Source organism: Osmerus eperlanus, chromosome 1 (assembly GCF_963692335.1).
Source record: "Osmerus eperlanus chromosome 1, fOsmEpe2.1, whole genome shotgun sequence".
NCBI lineage: Eukaryota > Metazoa > Chordata > Actinopteri > Osmeriformes > Osmeridae > Osmerus > Osmerus eperlanus.
Window position 1 is genome coordinate 18772476 of NC_085018.1, and position 13303 is coordinate 18785778.

A 13303-nucleotide genomic window follows, 5' to 3' on the forward strand; every position below is an offset into this window, starting at 1 on the left:
TACCAATTTGTCCGCTGATTGTAACATTTACTCAGGTCATCTGGCCTGCAAGGACTTACGGTCCTTACAGTAAACCAGTAGGATAAATCATGAAGCAGGAAAGAACTACACTGTAATAATGTTTATAAACTACAGATATTAAAGCAATGTGTAAAAAAGGGAAACTACTATATATGTTTTTTTGTAAATATGGATGTAAAAGTATCTATAAAGGGTAATAGAATAGGTTGAAACATTTTTAGCCATCAGAGAGACTACACAGATTCAGACTTCTCTGATCAGATTGAAATCAGATTGAAATCACTTTGAGGATTGTGAGTAGGGTTAACATAATGGTTAATAATGTCCCACTGGTGTCTACCCTGCCCCGAGGGAAAAATAAATACAATTATCTAAATGAATCTATTTATTTTCATATCATATTGTAGTTCAAAGCCTGCAACACCAAATTTCTGAAAAACAGACCTCCAATGTATGATATGTATGCAAAGAGATTCACTGACCATATTTACTGTAACATTGCACTACAATGTGACCTTTTAGCCTTGAGCTACGGTTAGAAAACGGTGAATAGCTAAAGAAAGCAAGGCGTCAGTTGGTTTTGTGAGCTTCCTATGTTTTGTGATTACTTGGCATGGCCTCTCACGCTGCAGATCAACATAGACTACAGTATGGGCCTTGCGTTTTGATAATACCTCCTTATTTCTTATTTTGGAGAAAAGAAGACCGATAGACCTGGAAATCAAAGGTTATGTCCTCTGTTGTGAGTTAGCCCTGTACTTTAAAGGCTATGATGGCACATACATGAACAATGCCTGTTACACTTTTTTATTGCTGTACCATAGAGGTCTGTAATGCTTATGACAGTAACAGTAATTTAAATGCCCAGTTCAGCATATATAGAACTTTGATTAACTATTCATGAATGGCTATGGCTCATTCCTGAGCATGACATGGTCAATGTGCACAGATACCACTATTGTAGAAATGCACAACTCAGTGGCTGCTTCATACTGCATTGCATCATCTTTATCTATACAACATGCGTGCGTCCCTATAAATTATTTTATGGATCTCTCTCTCCATCTTTCTCTTTCCTTCATTCATCCCTCCTCTCATATGGAGCCTGAGTCTTCCATCTCTCTTGTTGAGGGCAGAGCACCAGCTATGCCTCAGTGATAATACTGGAATGACTGGAAATGTGATAAACGAGCCACAGACAGATTGCTGCCTTTATAGTTGGTTAGATGGTCCTCATTCTCTTAAGTTGATAATGTAAACAGTAGTGGTGTAGTAATTAGGCAGCAATGTTGTTATTAATATGTTGTTATTAATATGTTTTCTACCATAGAACAAACTTATTATTAGAATCATCAGGAGTTATACTTAAAAGAAATGCACATTTACAAACATTACATTTGACTTTTATTTCAATAGTGAAAGAGACTGAGAAGGTTAGAAAGGGACAGCAAAAAACATTTTGTCTTTAGGAATGTTTAGAGACAGGTTGGAAACTTCCGAAGCCTTAGGCTAGTGTAAACCACTCTAGTACTCTTCTCCCTCATCCTCTCCTTCGGCACTATCTGCCCCAACTTCCTCGTAATCTTTCTCCAAGGCAGCCATGTCCTCCCTGGCCTCAGAGAACTCGCCCTCCTCCATACCCTCACCTACGTACCAGTGCACAAAGGCACGCTTGGCGTACATCAGGTCAAACTTGTGGTCCAGACGAGCCCAGGCCTCTGCTACAGCAGTGGTGTTGCTGAGCATGCACACAGCCCTCTGAACCTTAGCCAGATCTCCGCCAGGCACCACAGTGGGGGGCTGGTAGTTGATACCAACCTTAAAACCAGTGGGGCACCAATCTACAAACTGGATAGAGCGTTTGGTCTTAATTGTGGCAATGGCAGCATTAACATCTTTAGGTACCACATCACCACGGTACAGCAGACAGCACGCCATGTACTTTCCATGGCGAGGGTCGCATTTTACCATCTGATTGGCTGGTTCAAAACAGGCATTAGTGATCTCTGAGACAGTTAGCTGCTCATGGTAAGCCTTCTCTGCAGAGATGACAGGGGCATAGGTGGCCAGGGGAAAGTGGATACGAGGGTAGGGCACCAAGTTGGTCTGGAATTCTGTCAGATCAACATTGAGGGCACCATCAAATCTGAGGGAGGCAGTGATTGAGGAAACAATCTGACTGATCAACCTGTTAAGGTTGGTGTAGGAGGGGCGCTCAATATCAAGGTTCCTACGACAAATATCATAGATGGCCTCATTGTCCACCATGAAAGCACAGTCAGAATGCTCCAGGGTGGTGTGGGTGGTCAGGATGGAGTTGTAAGGCTCCACAACAGCAGTGGACACCTGGGGAGCTGGGTAAATGGAGAACTCAAGCTTAGACTTCTTGCCGTAGTCAACAGACAGGCGTTCCATCAGCAGGGAAGTGAAACCAGAACCGGTACCACCTCCAAAGCTGTGGAAAACCAGGAAACCCTGGAGACCAGTGCACTGATCAGCCTAGAGAGAGAGAGGTTTCATATTGTTGAATACAAATGTTATATGTACATAAACAGTGAATCATTTTGACATTTACAAGACATTTCAAAGATTTTGGTGATAGGTCTCACCAGTTTACGAATCCTGTCCAGAACCAGATCAATGATCTCTTTTCCGATAGTGTAATGCCCACGGGCATAGTTGTTGGCTGCATCCTCCTTTCCAGTAATCAGCTGCTCAGGGTGGAAGAGCTGGCGGTAAGTTCCTGAGCGCACCTCATCTAATAACAAAAAAAACCTGTTAGGCCGAGAAAATCTAAAACAACATTTTTGTAGATTAACTACAAAAATCATCTTACCAATGACTGTGGGCTCCAGATCTACAAACACAGCTCTCGGCACATGCTTTCCAGCTCCAGTTTCACTGAAGAAGGTGTTGAAGGAGTCGTCTCCTCCTCCGATGGTCTTATCACTGGGCATCTGACCGTCCGGCTGGATCCCATGCTCCAGACAGTACAGTTCCCAGCATGCATTGCCAATTTGGACGCCAGCCTGGCCAACGTGGACGGAGATACACTCACGCTGTGGATGAAAGAACAATTTTGTTAAAATTACTGAACCTAAAAGCGACCTAAGTGACAGGAACAACTACCGATCTGTGTCTGGACAGCTGAGTGCACACACCCAAAAGGAGACAAGACTTCTTTTTGTTTCACTATGCATAAAATCACATGATCAGCCTTTCAAGGGAAGCACGGCTCCAATCATGGTAAGTGCCTTACTGCAACCATCTTTGGAGGAAAATGTCCACCGAAATTACTGCTTCTGTAATTTATAAACCCCTGAACCCCAGTGGGTAGTCAAGACATACATATATTTAGGTGTGGTAAATTCATTAAATTAATAAGACCATGGTAAGAAATGTTTGGGTGAGGAAAGTATTCGTGTAGATTTCACATTGGAAGAGGTCTCATGTTTCCCCTCACATTTCGAAATTATATATATTCGTGTCCCTCACTCATTGAATCAGTAACGTGTGTGATTGGGGTAGGAACAGGTTGCGCTTTGACATCCCCCGTTTTACAAGCCACGCCTTTAAAACAATGGGAAGATCATAAATGATGAGGAACGTCATAACCACGCGTTCGGGCCGAGGCTCTCGGTCTATGGGCTCACACAGGACAATGGCAGTGACTTTGTGGTAATCCCTGTTGTAAATGCAAATGAAAGTCAGCACTAGGGGTGATTACGGGTAGGTTGTTGGAGGCAAGAATGCCCGAAACTGCCAAATAGATTGGGACGCTATTTGGATAAGGTAGCTTTTTACCCTGTTGGATAAAAGTATGTCTGAATTCGCTCAAAAGCATTATTGAAAACTGATGATGACAGTGAACGAAATGGAATCCCTCTCAGGCAACAGATTCGAAATGGCGCACTGTCATGTCATTCTGTCGTTTGATTCATTGAATGTGAGATCTGATCGCGCTTGGAAAAAAAATAATCTAATCTAATCTTCAAAAGGCCACGTGGTTAACGATTTTTGTATCACATTATTTTCCCTAGTAGCCGGATTTATCTGATTGTCTTATTACAATAGTTTCTCCATCGCCTACTTTAAAGATCATCTTGTACCGATGTAGCATACTGTTACTTTGTATCTGTGCTAGTCTGCACTGGTCAGAGAGCGGGGAAGAGATGAGGAAGGAATTAGCTAACGACGCCCAACCTAGCCATGGACTCCTAACCTATTCTGTGGCGCAGAAAAAGAAAACTATCGCCAACTCATCAAACTGTGTGTTCAAAGAGCCGTTGCCATGTCACAAAGATAGTTGGGTAGTGGATATGCCATTTTAAAATATATTTCATTATGGATGGGTGTCGACTGGACCAACAATTAGGCTACTGCATTGTAAAAATAATAATTTAACATTTCACAATATAGGCCTAGACTAATATCAGATATTTAGTATATGAGGCAGGTAGGCCTATCTTATGTTTTTGTGTCATGTTTAATTGACAACCTTAGTCTAATTGTACAATTTCTTGACACCTTATGAAAATAAACTTAAACTACATAACAATTCAAGTCATTCTCTCACTCACACTTACCATGTCTAAGAAGAGGAGTTAAAATGTAGAATAAAGTTAAAACAAGAAATCGTAGTTAATAACAACTCTCACACAACGACCTTAAGGAGTCAATAGTGAGAAGTTTGAACAAACGGAGCTCGGGCGGGGCTTTTTATATGGCTTTTGAGAGTCGGCGACAACTGGGCGGGCTTTGGACTGCGCACAGCACGGAAAAATGCCATGTAGTTCGTCCTATTGGACCATTTAAATATACATGCAAATGCCTTTTGTATAAACCGTTTGGTCACGAATACCGAAAGCAACTTGATCATGCCTGAATATTGTTAGAAGTTTAACACCTTCTCACTAGGCCCATTGTATATTCTACCTACCTAAATGTTAATACATTGTGTACGGCCATATAGTTACAGATGTTAAACATGTGTATGTAAGCTTGTACCATTACTATTTTAATTAGATCCAAATACAGTACATCTGTGGTGTTTTGAAGGAAAAAAAAGACTATACCAAAAAATGAGTGCGCACAGGCCAGACACTGAATGTGTGGAGAAGTAAAATTATTCATGGCTATACAGCCCCTCTTTTTAGTGTGAAGATAGATGACTTTGCCCATTAGCCCCACCACACACTCAAATACATTTTGCTGACTCTGCTAGGTCATCAACATGTACAGTTGGTTAGGGATTTGTCATTGAAAGTAGCATCAGCAGGCCTTTTTATAATCAATACTAGTTTATCACTCATGGTGCATAAATGTTGCTATGGGGTAAGCTAAATTACTTGGGAAATCATACAAAAATAAATAATGATGATACTGTATGTGACATTCAAATTAATTACATAGGCCTATCATACAAATTTATATTACTGATGGCTTATCCAGTGATGTGCATGAGGTGAATGACACAGATTAATATACATATTTGGGGAAATGTCTGTCTGACATCGCACTCATCACTGTCACACCACAGGATGGAGCTAAAAATCTGTGTCCTCAGTTGTTTTATACGTGGGCAAGGTGTGCCTTGAAATGTTAATATTGCCAACTCAAGATGCTATTCACCCTGCAAATTAATTCAAGTTTTCTTATGAATTGTTTTATCAGTATGATTGCCAAGACTATACAAGCAAACATTGGCCGGGTTTCCCAGATTTGTTAAGAAGCTCTTAGCGTTAAAAGCTTCTTAACGAATCTGGGAAACCCGGCCATTATCTGTCCTCTTATAAAATATGTAATGCAAGTGTAATAAAAAAAACACCAATTCAACATTCATTAATTCATTAATAATTTATTAGGCAGTCGCCTCAAAATAACAGAACAGGTACATAAAAAGATGAGATATTCAGAATATATTCCATCATAGTCAAATGTTTAGATTCTGCAAAATCATTATACTGGTTCTATGCTAAGTTTTAAGGTAATTTAATCATTTGCCTTGCATTGGAGGTAATTGGGGGAACTAATATTCCTCTCCTTCTTCCTCTCCTTCTCCTTCAATGGAATCCACACCCACTTCCTCATAATCTTTCTCCAAGGCAGCCATGTCCTCCCTGGCCTCAGAGAACTCGCCCTCCTCCATACCCTCACCTACATACCAGTGCACAAAGGCACGCTTGGCGTACATCAGGTCAAACTTGTGGTCCAGACGAGCCCAGGCCTCTGCTACAGCAGTGGTGTTGCTGAGCATGCACACAGCCCTCTGAACCTTAGCCAGATCTCCGCCAGGCACCACAGTGGGGGGCTGGTAGTTGATACCAACCTTAAAACCAGTGGGGCACCAATCTACAAACTGGATAGAGCGTTTGGTCTTAATTGTGGCGATGGCAGCATTAACATCTTTAGGTACCACATCACCACGGTACAGCAGACAGCATGCCATGTACTTTCCGTGACGAGGGTCGCATTTTACCATCTGATTGGCTGGTTCAAAGCAAGCATTAGTGATCTCAGCAACTGAGAGCTGCTCATGGTAAGCCTTCTCTGCAGAGATGACAGGGGCATAGGTGGCCAGGGGAAAGTGGATACGAGGGTAGGGCACCAAGTTGGTCTGGAATTCTGTCAGATCAACATTGAGGGCACCATCAAATCTGAGGGAGGCAGTGATTGAGGAGACAATCTGACTGATCAACCTGTTAAGGTTGGTGTAGGAGGGGCGCTCAATATCAAGGTTCCTACGACAAATATCATAGATGGCCTCATTGTCCACCATGAAAGCACAGTCAGAATGCTCCAGGGTGGTGTGGGTGGTCAGGATGGAGTTGTAAGGCTCCACCACAGCAGTGGACACCTGGGGAGCTGGGTAGATGGAGAACTCAAGCTTAGACTTCTTGCCGTAGTCAACAGACAGGCGTTCCATCAGCAGGGAAGTGAAACCAGAACCGGTACCACCTCCAAAGCTGTGGAAAACCAGGAAACCCTGGAGACCAGTGCACTGATCAGCCTAGAGAGAGAGAGGTTTCATATTGTTGAATAAGAACATGATATATAGATAAAACTGAATTGTTTTGACATTTACAAGACATTTCAAAGATTTTGGTGATAGGTCTCACCAGTTTACGAATCCTGTCCAGAACCAGATCAATGATCTCTTTTCCGATAGTGTAATGCCCACGGGCATAGTTGTTGGCTGCATCCTCCTTTCCAGTAATCAGCTGCTCAGGGTGGAAGAGCTGGCGATAAGTTCCTGAGCGCACCTCATCTAATAACAAAAAAACCTGTTAGGTCAAGAAAATCTAAAACAACATTTTTGTAGATTAACTACAAAAATCATCTTACCAATGACTGTGGGCTCCAGATCTACAAACACAGCTCTTGGCACATGCTTTCCAGCTCCAGTCTCACTGAAGAAGGTGTTGAAGGAGTCGTCTCCTCCTCCGATGGTCTTATCACTGGGCATCTGACCGTCTGGCTGGATCCCATGTTCCAGACAGTACAGTTCCCAGCAGGCATTGCCAATTTGGACACCAGCTTGGCCCACATGTACGGAGATACACTCACGCTGTAGGAGTCAGAGTATATTAAACAATCATTCTAAATAGATCTTGAAATCTAATAACGATTAAAAAACAGGAATAACCAGGAAGTATACTTCTATGAATCATAAGATTAAGAATCAATAGTCCCCCTTAATAAAAAAAAAAGTATGACTGACAAAATAGCCGGTAATATATATAGCGCAAGCTAAAACGGACATTGCTCAAGTAACACACTTTGAAATATGGACTACATTGAATATTAGGGCAATTCACTTCTACTCATTTCGCGCATTTGTTACCTACATGATTTTAATTTAAAACCTATATGACCTTTTCTGTTTTAGAAGCATATTTAGGCCTGTTTGGTATTCAAACAGTGAATACCATATTTTCAAATATTGTAAACTAACAAATACATGGTTATAAGCATGCTATAACAAATATAGTTTCAGTGCGCTTCAGCTCCTTTTAGTCGCGTATGACATTTATATAGCTTATATAGCCTATATAGCTCACTATTGAAAATAGCCTACATCAAACATCTCATTGGGCCGATACACAAGAGTGGATAACATTCTATGAAGCCTGTTTTAAGGGAAAAGAGAGAAATACAAGAAAAATATATTGTAATATTTTAAATACTGGGCTCACCATTTTGGTTCCTTGATAAGGAGGCGCCGAAAGATGAACAGTGAATGGAATGCACACTTCTAGGCAACTAGCGGGCTAGGCGCGAATAACAGCGGGTGGAAAAGAAGAAGGCGGTGCTATAACCACCGAATAGAACTGCCACAAGCACACAATTACCCAAAGAACAAAGGAATAGCCTGATGATAAACTTACTTTTTTACGTGTTCTTCTATTTAAAATATAATAAAAACATTCAAAGTTAAACATCTGAAATCTGACTGCTTATTTTTAGTCAAGCCTTGAAGGTGATGCCTAAATGTATAAGGCAGTTTTTGGTTAAGGAAAGATGGAGAGTGTCACCTCAAGGGTGTGGCAACAGCTCACTTTCCAAGGTAAACTGTCATGAGCTTTAGGCCACTTACATCCTTGAGTGAAGCTTTAAGTAATCTAACTCCTTCATTAAACAAGGCACACACACGCACAATCAATATTTTTCTTGTGATGTATGGATGGAGTGCCAAATGTTGCCTATTTGATTTTGTGATTGTATTAAACATAATTTGAAAACTGAATAACACTAATGGAAAAAGAAAACATAAATGTACACAGACATCTTTGGCTTTTTGAAGTAACAGCCCCATCCTATACACCCCCCACCCACCCACATCATCTCTGGCTCGGGCGCAGCCTCACCCTCTGCCATTGTTCATGATTTTGCTGCAGTGACGTCACTCCCCTCCTCTGCAGTTGTCATGTGACCAGTATGTCATTGTGCCATCAGCACATACAAGCAGCCTCAGCGGTACTCCCTGCACCACATTGCTTCTACTGGTGACCGAATCATCAGATATCTCCCTAGGGAGCAGATAGTAGGTTGTGTGTTGGAAAGCTGCAAATCTCTCTGCTGTCCATTCAAATTTGTCTGAGTCAAATTCACTTCCTTCCAACAATGCCACACCCTACTTATTAGAACATTTTCAATAAAAGCAAGTTCATTCAAAGACATTCAAGAAATTCAAAAATTATGCAAATCATAGGGCAACCCCTCTGAGTAAGGCGTGATACATTGTGTGTGTGTCAGTCACACACCAAAAGCTATGTAGTCTTCCTCAAATGTAAAGGTTTGTATTGGCAAAATGTTACCTAGATAAGGTTTACGTGTCTTGTCATGTAGGGTATATACCCGTTTATCCACGTAATGGATGGTCAGCCTGGTCTTGGCAAAAAAAAGTGTCGAACTGACTACAGCGATGGAGCAAACACAGCTTTCGGTGGTGGCCATCCTAATGTATTAATTTATTCATGTCTTCTAGGTTCAGCCCTCTTTGCGACACTACAAGTACTAGCGCGCCACAGTGTTAGAGATCAGTTACTACATCGACTCTTAGCTGTCGGATAAAGTAACTTCAACCGAAGACAACATAAGAGAAACATTTTTTGTTCTTTTTAATCGATATATTCCCGTAATATCCCTCTACATCAGTAAACATGGTGAGTAATCTGTTGTTTGTCACATTGTGGTGATAATACAGATAACTGTTGTGTTGGCTTATTTAATCACAGTAGCCTACTCACCTTTCTATCTATCTATTTATCTATCTATCTATCTATCTATCTATCTCTATAAACTAAATAGGCAGGTCATCTTATCTGGTTCACGGATCAAATAGGCTACTACATGATGGGCACATTGTTGGTTTTAAAACCGTTTAAAGGAATAGCCTGCACGGTTGGCTGTAAGAAGATTAGAAGCCTATGATAAACGCTTACGTTATACACTAATACGAGTCGATTAATTAGTTTAGCGTGAAATGTTTTCCTGTTTTAGATTTTTTTGTTGTTAATTATGGTATAACGTACACACGTTTCATTAACACCAGCCTTGTCTGGGTGAATTATAGGCTATGCTATACCGCCACCATATATTGCCTACCTGCAATTATCTTTTCAAATGGCTGTTTCTTTAGTGATAATCAGATAATAGACTATTTTTAATTGAGTCAGGTGGAAATACGATTTGTCTAAATGTAGTCAAAATAGCAAAGTCTGTTATCGAACATTCTAGATCTCTTGCTCACCAAACCCCTCCGTTTTATAATGACCGATGGAATTTGCCATATTCACGATTGTGAGTCGAAATGTTTTATACTTTACTTTACTGCAGAGAAGTGCAGAGAAGTTACAGGTATAAATTCTAGATAGTTTATTCAGCAGCCGTGATTAGCTTCTAGACTATACTCATATAATCACAGCTTGAACATTGAAAATAAAGTATTTGAGCTATTACCATCCCTGTATTACAGCTATAGTCACAGAACATGGGGTATGGGCAAGGGGCACCTTTATCCCACCAGGCCTATGCTGCCTAGTATGTATATGGTTCTCAATATGTGATTTTAGTGACAGGGGGAGGGTGTAATCGGTTAGGAGACTTTTGCATCAGCCTCCAACAGATGGATTTTTTTAGTTGCACTATATTTGTTCTATTGTCATCCTATGAGTGCTATTCTGTTTCACAACTCAATTCAAAATAATATGCATGTTAGCTGCTAATGACAGTTGTTACGAGAATCATAGGTCTACATCCTTTTTTATGTGAAATGTAAAGTGTAGTTTACACATAGTAGGCAACAACCAAATGGAATTGAATTAAAAAATGTATTTTGCAATTTGCTTAAAATAAATTAAGCAAAAATATAGACAACTTTCAAAACCTGCATACAACTCTTTGTAAAATCTTTCATGACAACAATGAAAGCAACATTTCATTGCATATTCTGAAGCAAGTGACTGCTAGTGGCCAGTTGCCTAGCAACAGAGATAGCTTGGCCATATGTGGTGTAAATCCTTTGGTAACAGCAGGGTGGAGCTGCTAAGAGGAACAGAGGGGGGAGGGGGGAGGGAGGAGGAAGAATGGGGGATGGTGGTGTGATTCGTCATCAATTCTGCACTGAAACTGGCGTCTCTCCCTCTCTCTCTCATGTTCTTGCAGTTCAGGGCGGTGCCTCAACATGGCACCATTCCCACTTTCTAAATCCCATTCATGTACCCAGAACAGAGAAGAGGATTGTGCAAAGTGACTGCTAGACTGCATGGGAAAAATGCTACTTTATTGTTTTGCCCCCTTTACTCCTTTTAGACAAATAAGTGGGTCTTGCATATTTGCGCACTGATCTTATAATATTAACTTTTTCTGTTTTTCTCATCAGCGTGAGTGCATCTCCATCCACGTTGGCCAGGCTGGCGTCCAAATTGGCAATGCCTGCTGGGAACTGTACTGTCTGGAACATGGGATCCAGCCGGACGGTCAGATGCCCAGTGATAAGACCATCGGAGGAGGAGACGACTCCTTCAACACCTTCTTCAGTGAAACTGGAGCTGGAAAGCATGTGCCGAGAGCTGTGTTTGTAGATCTGGAGCCCACAGTCATTGGTAAGAGGATTTTAGAAACAAATGTATGTGATTTTTAACTATGGTCCTGACATAGATTGGTGTGATTTCAGTGTGGTTTCACTGGTTTTACAGTTTCACTGTGGTCCTGACATAGACTATGTCAAATTCCACGGGTCCAGAGTTCTTGAACTAACAGCTCCTGATCCTTTTTTAAGATGAGGTGCGCACTGGAACTTACCGCCAGCTCTTCCACCCTGAGCAGCTGATTACTGGAAAGGAGGATGCAGCCAACAACTATGCCCGTGGGCATTACACTATCGGAAAAGAGATCATTGATCTGGTTCTGGACAGGATTCGAAAACTGGTGAGACCCATCACCAAAATCTTTGTAAATGTCAAAACAATTCACTGTTTTATCTACATATCACATTCTTATTCAAAAATATGAAACCTCTCTCTCTCTCTAGGCTGATCAGTGCACTGGTCTCCAGGGTTTCCTGGTTTTCCACAGCTTTGGAGGTGGTACCGGTTCTGGTTTCACTTCCCTGCTGATGGAACGCCTGTCTGTTGACTACGGCAAGAAGTCTAAGCTTGAGTTCTCCATCTACCCAGCTCCCCAGGTGTCCACTGCTGTGGTGGAGCCTTACAACTCCATCCTGACCACCCACACCACCCTGGAGCATTCTGACTGTGCTTTCATGGTGGACAATGAGGCCATCTATGATATTTGTCGTAGGAACCTTGATATTGAGCGCCCTACATACACCAACCTTAACAGGTTGATCAGTCAGATTGTTTCCTCAATCACTGCCTCCCTCAGATTTGATGGTGCCCTCAATGTTGATCTGACAGAATTCCAGACCAACTTGGTTCCCTACCCTCGTATCCACTTTCCCCTGGCCACCTATGCCCCTGTCATTTCTGCAGAGAAGGCTTACCATGAGCAGCTCTCAGTTGCTGAGATCACTAATGCTTGCTTTGAACCAGCCAATCAGATGGTAAAATGCGACCCTCGTCACGGAAAGTACATGGCATGCTGTCTACTGTACCGTGGTGATGTGGTACCTAAAGATGTTAATGCTGCCATCGCCACAATTAAGACCAAACGCTCTATCCAGTTTGTAGATTGGTGCCCCACTGGTTTTAAGGTTGGTATCAACTACCAGCCCCCCACTGTTGTGCCTGGCGGAGATCTGGCTAAGGTTCAGAGGGCTGTGTGCATGCTCAGCAACACCACTGCTATTGCAGAGGCCTGGGCTCGTCTGGACCACAAGTTTGACCTGATGTACGCCAAGCGTGCCTTTGTGCACTGGTACGTAGGTGAGGGTATGGAGGAGGGCGAGTTCTCTGAGGCCAGGGAGGACATGGCTGCCTTGGAGAAAGATTATGAGGAAGTGGGTGTGGATTCCATTGAAGGAGAAGGAGAGGAAGAAGGAGAGGAATATTAAGGTGAATTCACATCAGTCACTGATCCTACATTGAAATGACTCAGCTTTCCTTATCAGTGTAGGAAACTGCTAGCAAGCACTATCCCATGTCATAGCTGTAGAATTAGTTTTCTGATCAATTAAATGTGCTGTGGCTGTATTCTGAGAATGTAACGGTTTTGAATAATTGTTTATTCATGTGTTCTTTACACTCAGCTGTCCGTCATCTCAACTGTGATATGCAATAAATTATTGAAGGAACTTTTTCTGAGTCTTTAAAAAATGTTC

The 13303-nt window shown here is 41.7% G+C and overlaps 2 protein-coding genes and 1 pseudogene across 2 annotated transcripts; 1 reads left to right on the forward strand and 2 right to left on the reverse strand.

Moving 5' to 3' along the window:
* Positions 1-1408: 1408 nt before the first annotated feature.
* Positions 1409-4758, reverse strand: LOC134024638 (tubulin alpha-1C chain). Its single transcript, XM_062467216.1, has 4 exons — positions 4608-4758; positions 2858-3080; positions 2631-2779; positions 1409-2520 (listed from the first exon to the last, which is right to left on the reverse strand). Exons 1-4 carry the CDS (start codon positions 4608-4610, stop codon positions 1546-1548), a joined length of 1350 nt encoding a protein of 449 aa, XP_062323200.1. The 5' UTR covers positions 4611-4758; the 3' UTR covers positions 1409-1545.
* Positions 4759-5862: 1104 nt separating this feature from the next.
* LOC134024631 (tubulin alpha-1B chain-like) lies at positions 5863-8354 on the reverse strand. The gene is made up of 4 exons (XM_062467204.1): positions 8217-8354; positions 7366-7588; positions 7140-7288; positions 5863-7030 (listed from the first exon to the last, which is right to left on the reverse strand). The coding sequence occupies exons 1-4, from the start codon at positions 8217-8219 to the stop codon at positions 6050-6052; spliced, it is 1356 nt and encodes a 451-aa protein (XP_062323188.1). The 5' UTR covers positions 8220-8354; the 3' UTR covers positions 5863-6049.
* Positions 8355-9537: 1183 nt separating this feature from the next.
* Positions 9538-13276, forward strand: LOC134024623 (tubulin alpha-1B chain-like; annotated as a pseudogene).
* Positions 13277-13303: the final 27 nt, after the last annotated feature.

Bases quoted from the DNA above. Each gene is read 5' to 3' on its own strand.
- LOC134024638 (XM_062467216.1), bottom strand. The intron at 2,780-2,857 runs GTAAGATGATTT...TTTTGTTATTAG, and splicing joins TCTGGAGCCCACAGTCATTG to ATGAGGTGCGCTCAGGAACT. The intron at 2,521-2,630 runs GTGAGACCTATC...CTCTCTCTCTAG, and splicing joins TGGACAGGATTCGTAAACTG to GCTGATCAGTGCACTGGTCT.
- LOC134024631 (XM_062467204.1), bottom strand. The intron at 7,289-7,365 runs GTAAGATGATTT...TTTTGTTATTAG, and splicing joins TCTGGAGCCCACAGTCATTG to ATGAGGTGCGCTCAGGAACT. The intron at 7,031-7,139 runs GTGAGACCTATC...CTCTCTCTCTAG, and splicing joins TGGACAGGATTCGTAAACTG to GCTGATCAGTGCACTGGTCT.